At 37.8% G+C, this 21222-nt stretch overlaps 1 protein-coding gene across 1 annotated transcript in view; it reads right to left on the reverse strand.

The window, feature by feature from the left end:
• Nucleotides 1–18715, reverse strand: part of EPS15L1 (epidermal growth factor receptor pathway substrate 15-like 1) — a 31974-nt gene extending 13259 nt beyond the window's left edge. The window contains exons 1-17 of the mRNA XM_008939662.1: nucleotides 18680–18715; nucleotides 17080–17139; nucleotides 16520–16756; nucleotides 15754–15911; nucleotides 15029–15185; nucleotides 14092–14154; nucleotides 12011–12096; nucleotides 11549–11621; nucleotides 10850–11011; nucleotides 9853–10050; nucleotides 9401–9565; nucleotides 7768–7894; nucleotides 7594–7644; nucleotides 7094–7230; nucleotides 6053–6113; nucleotides 5610–5692; nucleotides 4022–4154 (exon numbers count right to left, since the gene is read on the reverse strand). Coding sequence (XP_008937910.1) covers nucleotides 4022–4154; nucleotides 5610–5692; nucleotides 6053–6113; nucleotides 7094–7230; nucleotides 7594–7644; nucleotides 7768–7894; nucleotides 9401–9565; nucleotides 9853–10050; nucleotides 10850–11011; nucleotides 11549–11621; nucleotides 12011–12096; nucleotides 14092–14154; nucleotides 15029–15185; nucleotides 15754–15911; nucleotides 16520–16756; nucleotides 17080–17139; nucleotides 18680–18715 — 1987 coding nt within the window. The remainder of the gene's footprint in view (nucleotides 1–4021; nucleotides 4155–5609; nucleotides 5693–6052; nucleotides 6114–7093; nucleotides 7231–7593; nucleotides 7645–7767; nucleotides 7895–9400; nucleotides 9566–9852; nucleotides 10051–10849; nucleotides 11012–11548; nucleotides 11622–12010; nucleotides 12097–14091; nucleotides 14155–15028; nucleotides 15186–15753; nucleotides 15912–16519; nucleotides 16757–17079; nucleotides 17140–18679) is intronic.
• Nucleotides 18716–21222: the final 2507 nt, after the last annotated feature.

Below are 21222 nucleotides of genomic sequence, written 5' to 3' on the forward strand. Positions count from 1 at the left end.
AAAGCAGGCAAGGGACAGAGATACTGATTTTTCAAATGTTTGCATGTAACAGATATGTTGGAGCTTTGAAGTGCACTGGTATCCAGGCTGGCTGCTTCTGAAGCACCTTCTTGTCATTCTCTTTTTTCATTCACTCATTTATTTGCCTTCCTCTGATTCTGTCCAAAGATTCTGCACATTACATTTAATTAGTTATAGTGAAAAAACACAGTACAACATTTAATCAGAAAAACAAATATATGCAATTTCTCTTGGACCAAGCAAGGAGCAGTTTAAGACTCTGTAACATCTAAAAGACCTTGAAAGGCTGCAGTTCAAGGATGAGAAAGAAGGAAAATGATTTATGAAGAAAAGAACAAGTGTAACCCTGAGATTTAGCCTAAGATACAAGTTTAAGGAAATAATCTCATGATTGTCACCCCCCTCTCTTAACTTTAGTCTTTGAGAAGGGAAAGATACAGATCTTGAGAGTGTCTAATCCATGCCACAGTGTTTGCCTGTCCCACACAGCAACAACCACAGACAGCTGTTAACTGAAGTATCTGCTAACACAGTCAGCAGATCCCAGCTGCTTCTCAATGTCCAAGCTATGGAAAAAAAAAACCCCAAAATCAAATGATACCAAACAAACCAAAGCAACCAAACCACTTTTCAAGCAGCCAGCAAACAGGTCAGGGTATATTAGGCCAGATAATGATTTCCCTGCAATCCTACTACTGACAGAGCATGGGATGAAGACTGTCTTCAGAGCCTTTCTATGAAAGCAGCTAATCTCAGCTACAGATTCCTTTGACATGTTTTTCAAGGTACATCTGAAGTCCTTTTGACCTGGCTTTCACTAAACAGTAAACAGAGGCTATGTGTGAAGCATTTCCCTGGCCCCATGTCCAGTTCCAAAGGTTTCCTCTGCCTTTGTCTTCATGGAGAAGTGAGACCTGATGGGCAACTCCTCATTCATCTGCACAAAACACAGCCACGTGGGCGAGGTGGGAACTCTGGCCTGCTTTGGTCACACCCTGATCACCCAGAACACCCTGCAGCACCTTGATGGATTGATTGGACAATGCCTGCACGTCACATAACTCCTAAAAAACTTTGCATGTAGAAAATACACTGAATTGGGAACAATCCCTGGTGGATTCTGCTGACTTCCCCTATCAACAGCTCCTTGGGCAATCAGACAGCTTTCAACTGTCTGCAAAAATATTTATTAGGGTTTTCTACTTGACTAAAGAGTGCTGAGGATAAATAAAGCTTTAAATTAGACCTTCATTGCACTTGCTTAACAAAATGCAAGCAAACCACACAAGTGCTTTTCCATATTAAAAATCCTCTGCAACAGAAAGAACCATTTTACTGAGAGGACAAACTGGGAGCAGAAAGGCATGCGACAGATTTGTCTAGTAATAACTAGCATTTATCCATCCTTCAGCAAGATCTTTATCACCTGCTTGTTTTTTAATTAAACAGGCCCATGAGAAAGGTAAGAAACAACGGAAGTTTCTTGCCTGTTGTTTGTTTTCTGAGCAGTGTTCCCATTTCTAACAGACACTTGCACGCCTGTATCTCTCGCTAGAATCACAGTATATTACTATATAATTTCTCATGCTTCAAGTAACCACTGAAGATTGCCTTAGTTGTGGAAGGAAGGGAGGAGTATAACTGCAGAAGCACGAGGCCCATTTGCTTTAAAAAAAACCTGCTTTGTTTCCTCCTTAGTCTATTTTATCATAACAACATTTGCTTTTGCTAGAGCAGCGGAACCTTTCAAATATTGTGTTTCCCAAGGTACAGATTTAAACAAGTTTTTTTTAAAAGTCTGATGAAAGGCTGAGTGCACACATCTAAATTCAAAACAAACTATTAGAGCTAAACCTTCTCCACAATTCCTCAATATGTACAAAAAAGGGCATGAAGAGACATCAATCAAAATAAAAAGCATGCAAGTGAGTGAGTCCTGTGGGATGTGTTGCTCATCTCTGCTGCTACTATTCACTGTATTTTTCAGGGAATAATCATGTTTTGAACAAGAAACCAGAGGAAAGAGATAATGTAGGTATACTTAGTATTTGACTCATTCAACTTCATATGGCCTTTTAAACAGTAAATTGTTTTATGCAGACATTTTTTAAAAGGAAGAGATGACCACTTACATACTTTCCTTGAAAACCAAATAAAGAAAGGAAAATAACATCATTCAGAATGGCAAATCAGATTTGCTGTAGCTTTTATATATCTGCTTTTATTCATGTCCTATGAGCTTCTGTTTGTCAACATTACATATTCTGGGTTTTAAAAAATATTTTTACTTACTAAAAGCTCTCTACTACCTCAATAGTAAAAGATATTTACACAAAGCAAGCATGGAACAGACTGGTGCAAGACTTCACAATCCTAGAGCATTTCCTGACAAATCTTTACCAACACTCACCTCCACAGAACTTCACCATTTGACTTCAGGGTTTTACTGTGCATCATCATCTCTTGAGCAATAAAACTACAGTAATAGGAACAAACTAAAAGCAGGCCACTGCAGCAGCATTATGTTTACTTTATTAAATAGCATTTTCCAAACCCTGGATCAATCTGTGGGATAATTAATGGTATCTTCAGGATGCTCTGGAAATAAAAAGCCCTTTTCATATTATCCATGGAGCTAGTTTGAGCACAACTGGTTTGCAAAACCAGCCAGATCAACAATCTCTGTTATAAACAGGATGGGTGCAGGGTGCATGCTTTGCACCAAGATGCAGCAGCAGAGAAGGGGACAATCCACACAGCCAGGGAGACATTAACAATGGCTCTGTTCTCCCTGTGTTATGCTTTGGAACACTGTCAGTGGATACATGAGAACAGCAGATGTTGGCCCACATGTCTGGTGCCTATTCATAAGCTGAATCAAGGTGCTGGGGGTTTGTTTTGGTTTTTTTTTGAGCCAACTAAATGTTCACTGATAGTATTCTTTGGAACGCTGTCAGTGGATACATGAGAACAGATGTTGGCCCACATGTTTGGTGCCTATTCATAAGCAGAATCAAGGTGCTGGGGGTTTGTTTTGGTTTTTTTTTTGAGCCAACTAAATGTTCACTGATAGTATTAACTGAACTATACCAGTGCTGGTAAAAGGAGACTTGAAACTAACAGCTCTAAGTGGCTTCAGTTCTTAAAACAGTTTCACTGGTACCTGAGTATTTTGAAAATCAGCTCTAGGAAGGGTGAGCAAGTAGAATTTGTAGCCCCATTAAACAGATCTTATTTTCAATTCAGGAGATTCATACATCTAAGAATTTCCATACATAATGGACTTGAAGAAGGAACAAGCCAAATGTTCAGGATGTGTTTTCTACTTAATGCAGCAATATGTGCATGCAAGGATGACCATACCTGGTCAGATCAAGACAGCTCTATGGAGCCCTGTACCCTGGTTTTGTTAGGATCCAGTGGGATATGCCTCAGGAAGAACACCAAAACAAGGCAAAGACACAGCCATGCTTCAGACTACCCTGCAGGCATTCAGCACCACAGGAGCCAGAGACAGCACTTTGGCTTTTGGTAGACCTTGTTGCTCCTGTGCAATTTTTCTTCTAAGAATTATAGAGTTTAAGAATGATCTAGTTCTTTTTTAAGGCCATTTAAACTTTTTTGCATGCACCATTTTCTCTGGAAAAAAAATAAATACTAAATTTAGAGTCTTCTATAAAACCAAACCTCTGCTTATTTTGAAGGTGCCATTTACTAATCTCATCTGTTGCCTACAAAAGTTTTCCCCCTCCCCTCATTTTTCCCTGACACAAATGATTTTACAGCTCTATCACACCACTCCCTAATCATCTGTTTTTCAGTCTGAAGAGTTCCAGTCTGGTTCACTGACAATTTCTGCCAATTTACTGATAATCTCGCATCTTCCCTCCATGGCTGAAATGTAAGATAATGAGATAAAGACAAGCTGACAAGTCTTCTACTTCAAAAAATACACAGAAAACTGGGGGAATTGGCTATTAAAAAGAGAAAACCTCCTTACCACTGGGTGGCTTGGGGCGTGGAGGGACATTTTTCTTCGGTGGTAACGCTGGTGTGTCTGATTTGCTTTTGAAAGGGTCATCTGAGAATCCCACCCCTCCAAAAGAGGAGGCAAAGGGGTCTGGAGCTACTGGCTAAGTGAGAAAAAAGAAAAGAAGAAGAATGTAAGCACATTGTAGAGTATCTGTTGTTTCATGAAAGCTACAAGTTAACTCAAGTAAAAGCATTAACTGAAGAAAGGAGGACAGATGTACAGTGTTGTGTCACTAGTGTGAATTGCTAATGCTCACTGACAGCTACTAGGATTTCATTTACATTCCAAAGTGCTTATGCTCTTCATCAGCAAAGTACTTCTCAAACTTTTAGTTCCTAGCAAAAAGCTGATGCCAAATATAAAAGGAAGTAAAACTCTGCTTTTTACTATTTGGCAATGAATGGTCACACTACACTCTGGACTTGTCTCTGATAAACAGAATCACGACAGAAACTGGAAAAACATGGCAGACTGCAGAACTGAGAGATTTTTTCCTCAGGCTTTTCTTCAGTTATGCACAGATATTTATCCTCTTTGTAAAAACTCAGGGAAGATTCCTAAACTATATGTTTAATGTTCCCTATATTCAGCTGGTTCTTGTGAAGTACTCTCCTACTGATTGCAACATGCACAAAAAATTATGCCATGCAGGGAAGTTCTGTGGAATTCTGTGGGCTAAGCTAAAGCCTGCAGTCAGACCTTCACTACAGCTTCTAACTGAAGGCCAACAAATCAATATTTGTGAAGACTGTTGCCACCTAGTGGAGAGCTAAAACCGCACAAAAAAAACAGTAAGAAAACTTGAGGAAAAAAAAGCCCAAGTTCAACTAGTCAAAATGATATGATGATCTGTTTTCTCGTTATCATTTACTCCACAATGTTCAAGTGTTACTGTGGAGCTAAGTGTAAGAACTTGGGCAGCTGATGGCAACTGATACCATTTGCAAATTCCAAACTCCCATCTCAGAAAGCTGAGACTGTGACTGATCCAGGTGTGGGGGTAGGGAACTAGTTCTAGCTGAAATACCCCCAGTATTCAGTTTATAGTAAGAAATCAAGAAAACAGCAATTCTGTTAAGAACTTCCAAACAACAGCACACCATGTTTTTCCACCTTCCTCTGGTTCCCTGTACTCATGGACAAGTTTAAGAACAAGTCAGGATATTATAAGATGAAGTATCCCAGAAGCAGACTTCAGGACACAGGGGAAGGCTGGACACTGAAATATATTAATACATCTGGAACAACTACTATTTTTTTTTTTTTTTTTTACAAGCAAAAACCAAAAGTTATTTCCTTGGCTTCTCTGGTTTTTGAAGATGTTTGTGAAAGGTTGATTTATCCCTGCTGAATCCACCAGCCTTGGTAAGATTCTTGCCTTCTCCAAAATGAATGGAAAATGCTTTGCTAAATAACTGGTGAGTTTGATGGGGAAAAAATGAACAAAAGTGGGTAGGTTGCCAGCTGAACAGTTGCAATCACATTGCACCCTTAAGAAAACCAGTATCTGCACATACATTTTTAAAAAGTCAGTTGCTTTCCTTGTAACCTTTACCTTTGACATCTGACTGAAGTCTGCAAATCCCTCCCCACTACTGAAAGCACCACTTCCAAAGGGATCCAGTGTTCCAAATGGATCTGAAACAGATACAAAGAAAAAAACAATGTTACTTAAAAATAATGAATCATGAGGAATGCTTGGTGCCAATGGAATGCAAAACTAGACAGGTGACTAAAAAATACTTGCAATTGACCTGATATGAGATGTTATAATTCCATAAACCAACAGCTTTTCTACCAGTTATTTGGAGGAACAAAAAAAAGAAGAGAAAAAAGTGAAGTATACAGAGCATGCACAGACTTCATCTTCATCATCACTACACTATTTGTCAACAGTTCACAAGACACTTTGTCTGCTCTCCACTTATACATTTGATTCCTCTCTCCTAAAGAGATCTCTCCTTATTCATCTCCATAAGAAATATTTTTTCCTCTTACCTGGACCTTTTGAAGAGATGCTGGAAGACGTAAAAGGATCACTGCTTTCAAAAGGGTCAGGCTAAACAAGAACAGATATACACAGTTATAATTCTGCTGCACAGTGCACTTGTCTTTTTATGCATGTCAAAATCTCTTTCTTTAGGACAAACCATTTCAAATTTCAGGTCCCTCTGTTCAATGGACACATAGTAGGATAAAACAGAATGATTATGTGAAATTTGCATTATCAGTGCATTTGGCTATTGAACAAAACACCAAGTACCTATGAGCAAAACACACTCAAGTGAGAACACTGAAATACAAACACTATGAGTTACCAGGGCAAAATATGAAGTTAAACCCAGAAGTGTTCAGACTTTAAGCAACAGAGATTGAATATTCAGGTTGAGCATTTACATTATTATTCATTCAGAAAGTCCATATATCACTTCTTTTTCAATAGATGGTGTTTACAGTTGCTCTTAGTTAACAGCAGACTTTACAAAACTAAGTAAAAACCTCTACTGCAAGACAAACTAAACTCCCACTGACTGATACTGAGTGTCACTAGTCAATGAATGTCATGAAAGATTAAGAAACAAACCAAAAAATCCATCACTCCACCAAACAACCACACATGTACACATAAGGACTGCTCAAGAACACTGACTACACATTTGACAAACATGTCCTGTGCAGTCCTTCTGCTGTGTTGGCTCTGTTGTCTGTTGGGGGCTCAGTAATCCTTTGGCCACATCAGCTCCTCAATGGGTCCACAAATGCCATCAATGGAATGGAGGGAATGGTGGGAATGAGTGGGTGTTGGTCACTTGGAATTCCCAACAGAGAAAACAAATCTACCTAACTGCACCTGCACAGTGAGTATACATCAATATCACAGAACTGGAGAGAACAAACTGCTGACCACCTTACCAAACCACACTTCAAAAATAAATTTGATATTTGATCAGTTATGATATTTCATCCCTTTGAGCTTTTAGACAATAAACTTGTCAACAGTAATGAAATCTATTATGTGTAGACTTAAAAATTACTGACCTTTGAGGGTAAAGCTGGGGGTTTTGTGAATGGATCTGAGGTAAATGGGTCACTCTTCACCTGTTTCTTGAAGAAATCTTCAGGGGCAGAGCTACGAAATGGGTCACTTTCCTTAAATGGATCCCCTCCAAATGGATCTAGAAGGAGCAGCAAAAGGTAAATGGGATGCAGCACCTGGGGTGTCCCTAGTGAACCATGCGGTATCCACCTCTTCCACATAAAAACACACAACCATCTGGGAAATCTAAGAAACTTCCAGATAGCTCTCTAAACAGTGTATTTACTAAATTTGAACAAATACATGTTTTATATTAAGGTTATAGTCTTAATACAGTGTTACACACATGCTGTTAACACACTGATCCTGAACTCACGCCTGCCAGAGTTCTATGTTCACGCATGCAAAGCAAAAATCTGAAGCTGAGGAAACCTTGGAAATCTTTGTGTTTGGCTACAAACAGTTTGTGTCACATCTGGCCTGTCATCAAAAGGGCTATTACCTGCTGGAGCAGGTGGCTGTTCTGCAAAAGGATCATGCTGGAATGGGTCACCTATGCAGAACAGAAAAATAATTTGTTTTATCCACTATTTGGCAAGATGAGAAAAGTTTGTGAAAATGTCATTTACTCAACAATCAGTCTTCAAAGTCCCAAGGTAAGCTGTAGGTCACTTACTGCCTTTGAAAGGGTCTGCTCCCTTAAATGGATCTGATTTGAAAGGATCTTCTGACTGGAATGGGTCTGTATGCAACTCTTGTGTATTATTGGTAAACATCAAGGCTTTATTCTTAAAGGGATCATCCTAAAAATCAAGAGGAGAAAGATTACAGCAACTTACCATGATTAAAATGCTCAGTTACACATTTAGAAGAAATTCTATGGTATCTTGATTTATGTTTAATGACCTTAATAATTACTTTCTGAAGAATTTTCTGACTGAGTGGTTTCTAAGCAGAAGTAATTACACAGTACAAACAAAAATGTAGCCTGAGGCTACACAAAACATCCAGAGATAACAATACATAGCAATAAAAGGTTAAACTGTTAAAGTGAAGAACTCTTAATACTTCTCAGAACAGCAGGGAGGAAGGAAGAATTAAGAAACAGGAAAGGGGCAGAATGGCTTAAAAAATGTACTATGAACATATAGTGGAGTTTTCTTCCAGTGAGTGATTCTGTGGTTTTGCAACTAAGAGAAACGTTTGGAAGTTTCCACTGGAAATTAAACATAATGTTTACACCAGCCATGCAAGCACAGAAACTAAGTACTAAAGTGGTTCAGGACCATGTCAATGTGTTGCTGGTTTTCATCTACACTTTCCTTCTCCTGAGCATTCTGTGTTTACAGAGAAAGTGTAAAGCATGGCATAAAGGCAAGCATGCCTGCTGAATATTCATTAATATACTAAACACAATACATATATACCTTCCTAATAAACCCATAGTAAATACTGTGCTGACAAGGATTCTGGAAGCTATGTTTCCCTAATGAGGAAGCACCAAGTAGATGTGCAAGTAGGATCAAGCAACTATGCAACTTTTATATTTGAAGTAAAAGAATAAGCTTAAAAAAATATTAAATCTTTGTGATTCAGATATTATTAAATATCCAAATCAACAATAGATACCCAAAAGAAACTAACTGGGAAAAAAAACCTTTAAGAACCTGAAGGATCTTATGAATTGGGAAAAACAGTGACTAAATGGAAATATAATAAAGGGGATAAATTATGCTGGCATTTTTTAACCAGAAAACAACTATCTACGTGTTTTGGGAAGGGAACATGGTTATTGCTGAAATATGTAATAAACACAACTCACTGCAAAGAAGAAACTTGTATAGCTTCTTCTGGAAATAAAGAATAATGATTAAGGGGAAGATTACAGCAAGAGAAGGTGTCAGTCACATTGGTCATCTGGAGAACTTGCAAGAAGAAAACAAAACACTTGAATGGAAATAAAGTCCTACCTACTTCCTGAGACTAAAGAAGTGACGGTTTACAAATGAAGGACTAACATGACCTTTTCTTTTTGTTTCCATACTTACACTTTGCTTACATATCTATACTACTACTGTTGCACAGGCATGAAATCCTAGCACAAGATCTAACCCAAAGCTTAAAAATCAGTTTATTCTGCCAGCATTAAAATCTTTGTTGTGCCTTGCACTGGAGATTGCTGCCTTGCAGGGATCACAGTATTGGCAAACACACCTAAAGTCAACTTAAACTTCTTCACTATTTCACTTTAGGTGTGAGACACAAACCTAATGGTTGTCAAACACTCTAAACACCAGTGATGTTTTTACCATAGCTCCATAATTGTTTCTTTCCGTCTGCCCGAGGCCTTCACTGATGTCTGCCAGATTTGTCAGGCTGCCACCATGAATCCCATTGAGAGCTTCGTTATATTCTTCTATACTTTTATTGACTTCTTGATGGCTCTCTTGAAGTTGAGAAAGTTTACTTCTTGCCTAGGCAGTGAAAAGTGCTTTAGTATGTTACACACACAACAACATCATCGTTCCTGTTAAACGTGGTCGCCAGAGCTGCATTTTCCTCCCACCAAAGCTGAACTTTTCCTGACTCAAAATGGGAATTAACCTACTAAGCACCAGCCAAAAAGGTTTATTTCATGAACCATGTGGGGTTTTTTTTGCCTTCTACTCTGCAAAATAATATTTCTAGGTGGTGTTCTTCTCTTGGCCATTCAAGAAGCCAAAAAAAGAAAAACAAAAGCTGTACAACCCACAGTGGCTACCTGGTTTATTTCTTCCTGTGTTGATTTTAAAGATTTGATTATTGTTTCAAGCTGCACTTTTCCAGCCTGGATACTCTGCTCCAGCTGAGTCTCTTCTTGCTGGAGGCGATTCAGTTCTGTTTTTGCTCTATTAAGGTCATCTTCCTGCAATTTTAAATCTGATTCCTGAGATTGAATCTGCATTTTTAGTGATGAAATCTGGAACAAAAAGTTACAACAATCAGAGTCAAATTTGAAATAAATGCAACTTAAAAACGTATGAATTTAAATAATAGAAAGTTGCAAAGCAACCTATCACCTGCTAAGGAAGACAAGAACAACTTAATATGAAGAACTGCACACTTCATATTATGTTACACAAAGCTCTTGATAAAAGCACACAGGACATCCAACGAACCCAAAGAGAGATTAACTTTTCAAATGAAAGACATACCACACTCATTATAAAGTTCTTTCTTAGACTGTTACCATGTAGTTTTGAGAACTTGGCTCATTTTCTGCACTAACATCTATCAAGTATCATAAAGTTGATTCTTAACTCTGATGAGAGTTAAAATGACACAGTTGCACATACCCCTCCTTGTACACTTTCTTACACAGCCTCCTACCCTAAAATAACACACTGGCTACGCTGGCAACTGTATCCCCTGAAACCCCACCTCTACCTCACAATATTGGTGAGGTTCACAGGGATCAAGATATGCAGCACTGCCCATGGACTGTCTCATGGGTCAGGAAATGTTTCATCTATTCACAGAAGAGTAACAGTTTACATAGAAAGAGACCCCTGGAGATCATCTGGCTCAACCCCTCATTCATGGCCATTAAGAAGGGTATTTACACCAGCAAAATCCTTCCTGGGACCTCTGTATTTGTGTGGAAAATGCCATTTATGGTAAAAATGAATAAACAAAGCAAGCTCACTCATTAAATAAACAGAATTTTCTTCAGCATAAGACAATACTTTTGAGCACGTCCAGAACTAACGTACACTCACCACCTGTGTTTCTTCCTGGCATTTCTGCCTCACATCATTCAGCATGTCTTTCAGCTTGGCTTTCTGCTGGTCCATCTCATCCAGGCGGTCTTGGGCGTCTTGCTTCTGAGCCTCTAGCTCTTGCAGGCTACTTGCCTCCCTATCTAAATCATTTTGTAGTTCCTACAGAAAATTCCACAGTTAGTAACTCACATTTAGTGGTTGTCTTACAGGAATGATCAACTACAGCCTGACAGACTAGCAACACCCAAAGGATTTTCTGTGTCTCTGGGCTATTCCCTGCATGCCTACGTTCTGTTTCTGCAAGAGCTTCTAGAAGACATCAGGAAACAAATCAGTGCCCACAAGATGGAAAGAGACTTTGACACAGAGCACATATAATTGAGCTACTCTAATTATCAAAACTAATATTCTTTTAATAATAATTTCCTAAATTATAGTGTGTTAGTCAAGCACTAACAGAAAAGACATTTCAAACTGTTCACGCATCATCTTCTGTTTATATTAACTAGCACCAGAAGAAAACATTTCTGATAAAGAACTGGAAAATAAAGATCTCTCTTTAAGTTAGAGGAAAATCCTGAGAAAGAAGGAAAGACTTGCCCAGAAGCAACATAAGGGAAGACAAAAGAGAGAATGCTTAAGTCCCCATATATGATTTTAGATTAAAATGGAAACTAAAAATAAAAAAGTTTTTACCTGAACTTCATTGGTTTTCTGTCTGATTGATTCTTCCTTTTCCCTAATGTCCTGTTCTAGTGAATACTTTTCTCTGTAAGATAAACAAGTACAAGTATTCATGATTAGTTAAATAATACAAAACACAAAAAAGTCAAAGATTATTCTGGGCACACCACACAGCCAAAAATGCCAGTCCATATTCAGACATACACTTTAAAGGAGTAAAAGTATACACAGAGTATTTTTTGAAGAACGGTTGATATCTGTTCCATAATCAACCTCCTGAAGGCCACTGGTAGAATCCAGGCAGGCCTGACATAATTGGCTAACTATAGGGTATCAGTGGGAGATTTGCCACCAATTTCAGTGACAATTTATGGTAAACTGGCTAGAAGAAAACAAAATTAATGAACACATCAGTCCTATAGATTTCACTGGTTCTCTCACTCCAAGATTTTGTTAATAGCCCACAATTATTACCTCTGCAGCTGTGCAATTTCTTGACTAATATCATCCAGTTCCTTCACCCCTGTAAATTCTCCTGATCCAACGGAACTTGAACTATCCTGTTAAGAACAAAACAGTCTCTTACAAAGCCAAGCTGTAACAAGATCTTCCTTCACAAAGGCTGAGGAGAAAGGTGGGACACAAACCTCACGACCTGCATTTGCAAAATTCTGTGAGAGCCATCAGATTATCATGCAAAAAACCACTGAGCATGCCACACAATTCTACCTGTGGGGCAGAACTTTCTCTATGCCCACTGAACAGATGGGGTAGTGGAAACAGGCAGCAATTAAGGACATGCACAATGGCAACGAATAAACTGCAGGCAATGGCAGAACTAAAACTCAAAACCTAAACCCCCAGCTCTGCTATAGCCAATAGCAAAGCTTCCAAGGATCTTCATGAAACCAGAGTATAATTTCAGCCTCCTTCAGCCCTGCCACAAATTAATGCCAATTTGTCCAATTATACCAAATTTCTCTCAGGTCATTTCTACAGCCATTCAGGTGTAGATCAGGACAATGCAGAGGGTAGCTCTTGCCTTTTAGACAAGAAAATTGTAATTAAAAGTTCTTAGGAAAGGTTCTCAGCATTTGGCACAAAATTTGTCCTTATTATAAAAAAGGTTAGATGGTTCTTTGGAGGAAAAAAAAAAATCATTGCAACTGAGCAAAAACTGCAACACTGAACTCACCACCAGTACAACAAATTGGGAAACCTACCATTTCTAAATAGGATTTAAAGCAGAAGAAAGTACAGTTTGCTTGCTTTGCTTACTCTGAGATTGCTGTGATAACCACAGAAAGTTTGGCTTTATTCAATGTAAAAAAAAACCCCACGAACCCAACCAACAAACCTGTCCTGGTTCTGTGTAAAAAGGGGTTCAGGGCAGGACCCACACGGAACAGAACTATGTACTTGCCTCTCCCACCCCCCCCCTAGAGAGAGAGAGAGAGACTTTGGAAAAAAAAAAAAAAAGAAGCATATTGTTCAATAAGGAACAGAAAACGAAAAAGGGAGGTGAGGAAAATAATATATATATAAAGATTAGGGGAATAATACAAAAGATAAAATATACAAAACCCTCAGAAATGGTTCCAGGGTCCCACGGAGTGAAAGGACAACTTTCCTCTCCGAGCTCCAAGGCAGGAGTGAAACAAGAACCCACTCCCTGCCTCTTATCAGAGTGTGTGTGGGAAGGGGAGGGAATACAATGGTTCACCCCCACCCGGGGTCCTCCCAGTTGCTGGAAGGTCACGCCCCCATTCCAAGCCTCAAACCACAACAAAACCACAAACAGATAGCATAGTAAAATGGGACTTTTTTGCTGCAACAATAGGTGAATACAGTTTAAGTGATTTAAGTCCTCACTTTTGCCTGAGCAGTTCTTTTACTAATATGCCATTAAGTAATCATGAACAGCAACAACAATCCAGACTAATTCTTCAAGCTAGGAAAACAAAAGTTCCTAATATCACTTTTATCCTTTCAGAGCAGACAGAGATTTGCTGGAAGTATGTACTGTGTTTGCTGTACAGGATCATACTGAAGCACTACCCAAGATGATAATGAAATAAATTGAACTGAGCTGCTGCATTGGTTAGGACAGCACAGCTCATCATCCCACACAAAGAGAACACTGAGCTGCTATGTTAACAGTACCATACAGTTTATTTGATGTTATATTCAGCAAAAACCACAGCAGATGAAAAAAAAAGACACAGTGAACTGAAAATTATGGGAAGCTTAAGGCTCTTGCAGTGTATTTACTGCCCACAGCTTCAGATCTAGTACAGGAGTAACTGTAACATGCCAACATCGAGCTGTCAAAGGAACTTCCTGACAGATCCAAAATGTTGAAGGAAGCAACGCCACCAGCCCAGCCAGCAGTACTGGTAACTTCACACTGCTGTGACATTATCACCATGCCAAGAGCAAGTGTCACAGAACAAGAGCAAAGAGACAGGAAAAGGTGTAGAGATAAAAACTCTGCTGAAGTTACAAGTAGCACACATGAAGAAATCTGCATTCTTTTGGATGTTCCAATTACTCACGCGACGCATTTCTGTTAGTGCTGAGATCTCAGTTCCTACAGGGGTCAAGTAACCTGACAGAGTCTATAGGAAAAGGATACAGGAAAAGCCTTGAAAGGTCCAGAGCAACAGCAACAATTAAAATATATATTTAGAAGGCTCAACAGCTTTCTGGTTAGGGAAAGTAAAAAAAGTAAAGGAAAATAGGAAAGCTGAATGTATTGCTGTGCAGAGAGATTTATTCATTAAAGTGTCAGAAATACACGAACACACTGGTGAGGAAAAGAACAAAGCAGGGTCAGCAGGAGATGCTGCAGTAACAAGGACTGGGGACTATCATGCTACAAGGGATGAATCAATCAGCAATCACCAAAAACTGGGAAGTCACCACTCTTCATTTAGCCATTAAAACACGTTACATTTTCTTGGGAGGAATTTGGTACTGATCACAGTCAGGGACAGGCTACTAAACCAACTTTTAACAGTTGCTTTTAACTTAAAAGTTGGAAAACCCCCAACTTTATCTGTGACAAAAAAAGTATTTTTCATGCTAGGCTTTTCTCAGCATTGTTATTCCTTTATTTATGGAATATTCTATTGCCTCTTTACTTACTGTCTTCTGCTGTTAAAAATTTACGTATATTTTCAAATGTTAAAGGATTTAGTGAGAGAAGAGAAAAAAAATCTACAATTCTTTACCATAATATTACAAAAAAAAAATAATTTTACAAAATCAATACTTAAAACTGATTTCTCTTTATTTACTGTCTTCTGCTGTTAAAAATTTATGTATATTTTCAAATGATAAAGGATTTAGTGAGAGAAGAAAAAAAAAAATATCTACAATTCTTTACAATAATATTACAAAAAAAAAATAAATTTACAAAATCAATACTTAAAACTGATTACTTCCAAAGCACATAAGCTCAGTCTTATCTACAGATAACGAATGCCTTACCTGTATGGGAGTGTTCCTCTCTGAGGGAGGGATCATATCTGGGGACAACACTTGTGGAGGATCAATCCCTTTACTGACCTTCTGCTGAATGAGATACATTGCTAGTGCAAACTGATCTTTGCTCAGCTTTCCCATCTGCCTCGTGTCTGCTAGAGCCCTGGTAAAAAATAGATCACACTTATTAACAAGAAAAGTTTATTTCTCCTCTACCAAGAAGCCTGAAATACACACATACATTTCATTCAGCTTCATCAGAGCTTGTTTATTCCATGTGAAAGAGATTCATAAGCAGAGCAGTATTTTATTAGACATATTTACTTGAATAGTGGTACTTTGAGAAAACATTTATACATTTCATTCAGCCTCATCAGAGCTTGTTTACTCCATGTGAAAGAGTTTCATAAACAGAGCAGTATTTTATTAGACACATTTAATTGAATAGTGGTACTTTGAGAAAACATTTAGAGCACTAGAACTTGAAAAAACAGCCAACCAACCACAGTTCACAGACTGACCTATATTTTCCTTCCAGAAAAGCAAAGTATTTGTTTCTCCCTTGTTTTTCCATACAGCTCACATATTGTAGAATGGCAACAGGACAAGTTAAGGAGGTTGGATTTGGTTGCTTGGCTGTTTTTTTTAATGCTAGCATCTCAATTCTGGCTGGATAATCTGACTTCCCAGATCAGCAAGTTACAAAATCACAGCTACTAGGAAATTCTTACCATATATGTGCTAGGAGATTCTGAGACAGACCTGAGTGCATAAAAATGTCCTTTACTTCTTGGCCACTCACAAACCCATCCATGTCTGTGTCTGTTTTTAAGAAAATTTCATCGTATCGGACCTTCTCAGACATGGGCACGACCCAGTTCACAGATGGCTGCAAAACCAAGTTTTGTGTTTCAAAAGGAGATCAACAGGCTTTATTAACACACTGAGTACACATGACAGTCAGTCAGGTGTGCTAAACACCTTGCACAATGAAATCTGACTGATAAACAGGTATTTCCCATCTTCCCATGACTGACTCAGCTTAATACTTTTTACCTGAATGATAAATACTGATGAACAGCTAACCATTAGTGGAAAGGCATTCACTCCTTGGAAATACAGACCCACTAGCCATACTAAGTCTTTATGCTAATAACACAGGAGCTTTAGAAGGTAGATTAAGGATTTCTTTCATATTCAAGCAGATATGTGAACAAAACCTTTCTGTGGTTTCAACTTTTTATGAAAAGTGAAAATTCCCTGTAGGTTTTGCTACCTCAGACTAAAATTCACCTGCTCTTCTTCCGTTCTTCCAAGTCTTACCATTTGCATTTCACTCCTTCCACCCTAACCACCCAACAACAAACATTTTCAGAAGAGTTCTCACATGAGGCAGAAATCAAACAGCAGTTTTATTTTTTTCATAAAGTTTACTGGTTAAAAAACAAACAAAAAATAAAATGGAGGAACAGGAGGGGAAGAAAAAAAGTTTTGTACCTGTGCTTGTTTGATGCTGTGCTTGGGAGACAGACTCCCTGTGCTGTTGAGACTGTTGACACTACCATGAGATGGGGTAGAACGGAGGCTGTCTTTTGGTGGAGGACTTGCAGGGAGGACAGGGACTGCACCAGGAAAGACAGGAGTCTTCTTTCTTTTAGAAGGTGGTATGAGAGAAGGGGGTAATAGTGAAGGAACTGGCTCTTTCTCAAGAGCTCTATAAACCAAATGCATTGCCTGCAAAGGCAAAAAGGTCAAATAACATTAGCAATTAGAAGAAAAAGCAACAAGATTTTCCAGTGTCTGTCATTTACATATTAGTACAACAAGAGACTAGAGATGTACACCAGAGCAGATCACTTTGAATGGAATTTTAAACACTTTAATCTTGATGACAGGCAAGAAAGAGTCAGTAGATGGATTTGAGAAATATCATTTAATAGCTCATTGAGAACAATTTAGATTAGACTGTAGCAGAGAAAGCCACAAAACTCTTGAGAAAAATCCCAGTGATTTGCTCTAGCAGACACACTGTGAATTGAGGATTTAAAGCAACCTACCACAGCAAATTCATCCTTGTCCAGGTGACCATCTTTATCAATATCACTGAGATCCCAGACCTAAAACAATGATTTAGAGAACAAGTTACATTTTGTGCTTTTGATGTTATCATTTTAAGTGTGCTCCCTAAAGACTCCTTATAGGTTTTTGTGAAGATCATTAGTTCTATCAGACCCAGCTAAACATGCTCTGATAAAACAGACTGGATTACAATTTCTGGCATTGTGAATTAATCCTGGCTCTAAGCAATTATGGATGCAGCCCAGGCAGGTATTTCATCTTTCTACATTGCAATTAAGGAGTTACCATGCTGACTGAAAACATCCAGAGGTGGCTTTCAGGATGGTCCAGAGGATGGGAGCTAGCACATTATCCAAATTTGTCATGTAAGAAAGGGTAAGTCAACATATTTCTAATTTGAATTACATTGTTAAAATTCTAGTTTTCATTTTTAGTAAAAAAAAATATATATATACACACACCCTGTACTCTGTACTTACTAGAAGAGAGAATTTAAACACCTATTAACTTTAGTTCATTATTAGGTTGAGTACAGTGAACAAAACTTGCAGGAGATTTAGAAGGATACAAAACTCTGTGTACTTTAAGACTCTGTCATCAGCTAGCACTATTTAATCATCAGCATGGTTTGGAGACAGTAGTGTGGACAGAAAGCTATGACTAGAGGCTCAACCACCTGAACTCTACTTCCAACTTTATCTCTGGACCCCTGCACAAACTGAAGCTCTTTGGTTAGTCCTCCAACCACTTCCTCAGGCCCATATCCTGTTTGCAAACTTTTCTGGAACAGGAAGAAACTTCCTGAACCTCTATCATGACAATAACGAGATAACATATAAATCTTTTCAAGACTCAGTACTTCACAATATTCAAGTAAAGCATTAAAACAAGTCACACTTAGACTTTGTAGATAATACAGAGAAAGAGGCAGTTCTGAGGAGATGAAAGTTTGTAATGCAGCTACAGCTCTTACATAGGATGTCTTCATTCTCAGCCACACCAGTACACAAAACATTAAATAAGTATTTTAAATGGAAACAGAAAAACACTTCACGCTTTGCTTCCCTTGCAAATATGCAGTGGATGCACTGAACTCAGATCTCAGAAATATTTATAAATATACATGAAAAAAAAAACCAGTAACTTGACAATTGGACAGCTACAACAGTCTGGGATGTTTTAAAGTGTTCTCTTGTACAAACAGTGAATAGATTTAATGGTATGTCTCATAACTTGCTATTTGGAAAAATGACAAAACAGTGAAGTATTAATTTATAAAAGCTAATATAATTTAGGAGTTTTTTCTTGGTTCTAAACAACAAAAGTAAAAATGTCCAGCTCTTAAAATGAATACACAGATAATGCAGCCAATCTGTTCTAGGCCCCAAATTACTACTATTATTCTTATTTTTAAGTGGAAGACTTCAGAGCCTCCTTAATGTTCTTGCTTTATAGCATGTACTCAGTGTAAAATCTCAGCCAAAACCTGATCTATGTTGATAAGTCACGTTTAAATATTTAACACTGCAGCAAGGAGAAGCTAAATAGAGAATAGCCAAATCCAAACAGTGTACTTACCCTTCCTAGGATATCAAGAGGTAGCTTTGAATTCATCAGTACTGGTTTTACTTTGTCTCCTGAAAGTAAACCATTTACTGGCAAAAGGCTTTCAAAAATACCATCAAACTTTGCTTTTTCTTCCACCTAGTTGGTAAGAAATAGCCTGAATAAGTAAAAAAGTGTGCCTGTGTGAGTGTTGAAAATGAGATCTTGCAAGAAATTAAGACTGGTCAGTAATGTATGCATGCTAAATTTCCAAGCTTTCTTGCAAGTGCCACCATGCTACAGTTAAATGTCAACCCCACGGAGCTAGATTTAGGAGTTTAATTATCAAAGCTAAGGGTACAATAGCTAAGAGCACACAAAATGTGTTTCTGCAGTGTTCTAAAAGGACAATGCATTCTGATTCAAATGCTGCTGATCAGATTTTAAACAAACTTTGACAAACTCTGTGGAACTAAAAACCATTCTTCCCAAATAATTTGCTTTCAACTTTAAAACACAAAACAAATAAGTAAATAAATATATCTGCAGTAGAAGTTGGTTTATTAAAATTTTACTTTTTAGAAAATGTTTGCATTTGAAAATTAACTAAATACAAATATCCACATGTATTTATCAAAAGTTACTTTTTCCTGAGTATATATATTTTGTGTATCACTGAATACTAATTACAACATATGAATTCAAGCTTTAAATTAATACTTGTGGATGGATTTGGTGAAATGCTTTGCTGTTCTCAGTGGGGTTCCTTTATACAAACATGAAAGTGCCTACTATTAGGTTCCTGGAATAAATCCAGGGAGAAGATTAAAATTCATTGTGTCTTAAATACATCACACCAGGGGTTGTCAATGGCTTGTTTAATACTTATTTCAAACATAAATCTACAGCTACAATATTCTCTATTGTGTAAAAGTCTGTCATCAGAAAGGGAGGACTTCTGAAGTGGGAAATGGATTTGACACAAAATTCTCTCACTGGGAAAATTACAGACAGGGAAAATATTTACTTTTAAAGAATGGATGGAATGCATTGTCTTTTACACTTACCCTGACAGCCCAGTGAGCCTCTGTTGAAGGTGGTGTGATCAGCAAAGGACTGCTAGTATCATGCTAAAAATGAAAGAATTTATTTATATGTGTATGTATATGAAAATACACACACTTCTGTCTCTGATCCTTACTAACTGCTTTAAGAAGTGGTTCTAGACATGATGCTAGCTTAACTACACTGAAAAGAAGAAAAAAGGCTGCACATGCACCGAAAGAAAAAAAATGTCATACTGATTTCTACTACAACATTACTTCACTAAGGACACTGGATACCCAAACACAGAACCAAGATGAGCTAAAGGAGGTTCCACAGCAGCTGCTGCAGGCAAAGCTGCAGTCATGCCCTCTGCTACACTCTCCTGCTGACCTAGACCAAAAAGAATCTCTCTTCTCTTTTCTGTTTTCATAAATTTAGGGTTTAGCCACATCAGTTTCCTGAACAAGCAGTTCTGCAGTCCAGGAAGGGACTGGCACATACTACTCAGGAAGACAGGACTGTGGCAGCCACCACTGCAGTTTATCTCAAGGAACACAGCAGCTTCAAGTCTCAGAACTGTGACATTTATGAAACAGAAAATTATTCCAGCATTCCAACTGAAGCCCTAATTCTCCTATAACACATACAAACATTTAGGGAGATATTACTTACAAATTTAGGAGGTGGCACAGTCAAGTTTAGACTGCTCAGGTTGACATCATGGCCGTTCTGTGCACATGCCACGAGGCGCAACGCAACGTAGAAACCCTGCCAAAAACAAACAAATGGTCTAAATCAGTCTCTGATAACCCATTCATGATTTGTACTAACCCTGCACACGTGCAACTCAATCCAGTTTGGAAAAACAGATGTATGTCCCCATCCATTAACTGCACAGTGACAATTACTCCACTGCTTTAACAGATGATTCAGGAAAAACTTGACAATAACATGGAACAAAAAGTAGAAAACTTTTAAGGACTTTCCAAAGTTTTTAAGGACTGTCCCATAATTAAATATGCTTCAGCAATTTAAAAAAAAAAAGTGTGTTTTTTTTTTTTAAATCTCCATATCTAAAAGTAACTTGGTATTTGATATTCCCATCCAGTTTTAGTAATTCTAGTTGCATTTTTCATCCATGAAGACTTCTAAAATAAATCTTAAAATCATAGCTTTTATTTGTAAAAGACTCAACAGCAATTTTTTTTTTTAAATCTCCATATCTACAAGTAACTTGCTATTTGATATTCCCATCCAGTTTTATTAATTCTAGTTGCATTTTTTCATCCATGAAGACTTCTAAAATAAATCTTAAAATCATAGCTTTTATTTGTAAAAGACTCAATGACGATGTATCTGATTATTTACAAAACAAGAGAGAGAAAATTTGATCCAAAGTTCTCCAGCAGCCTAGGCAACATACTTGGATTTGTGCAGTGCTAAGAAAAAAAAACTCATATTGTAAATGAACACTTAAAAAAAAAAAAGCTAAGGATAGCTACTACTGATATCAGGGGTTTCCTGATATC

This window comes from Merops nubicus, unplaced genomic scaffold (assembly GCF_000691845.1).
Source record: "Merops nubicus isolate BGI_N331 unplaced genomic scaffold, ASM69184v1 scaffold19844, whole genome shotgun sequence".
Lineage (NCBI taxonomy): Eukaryota > Metazoa > Chordata > Aves > Coraciiformes > Meropidae > Merops > Merops nubicus.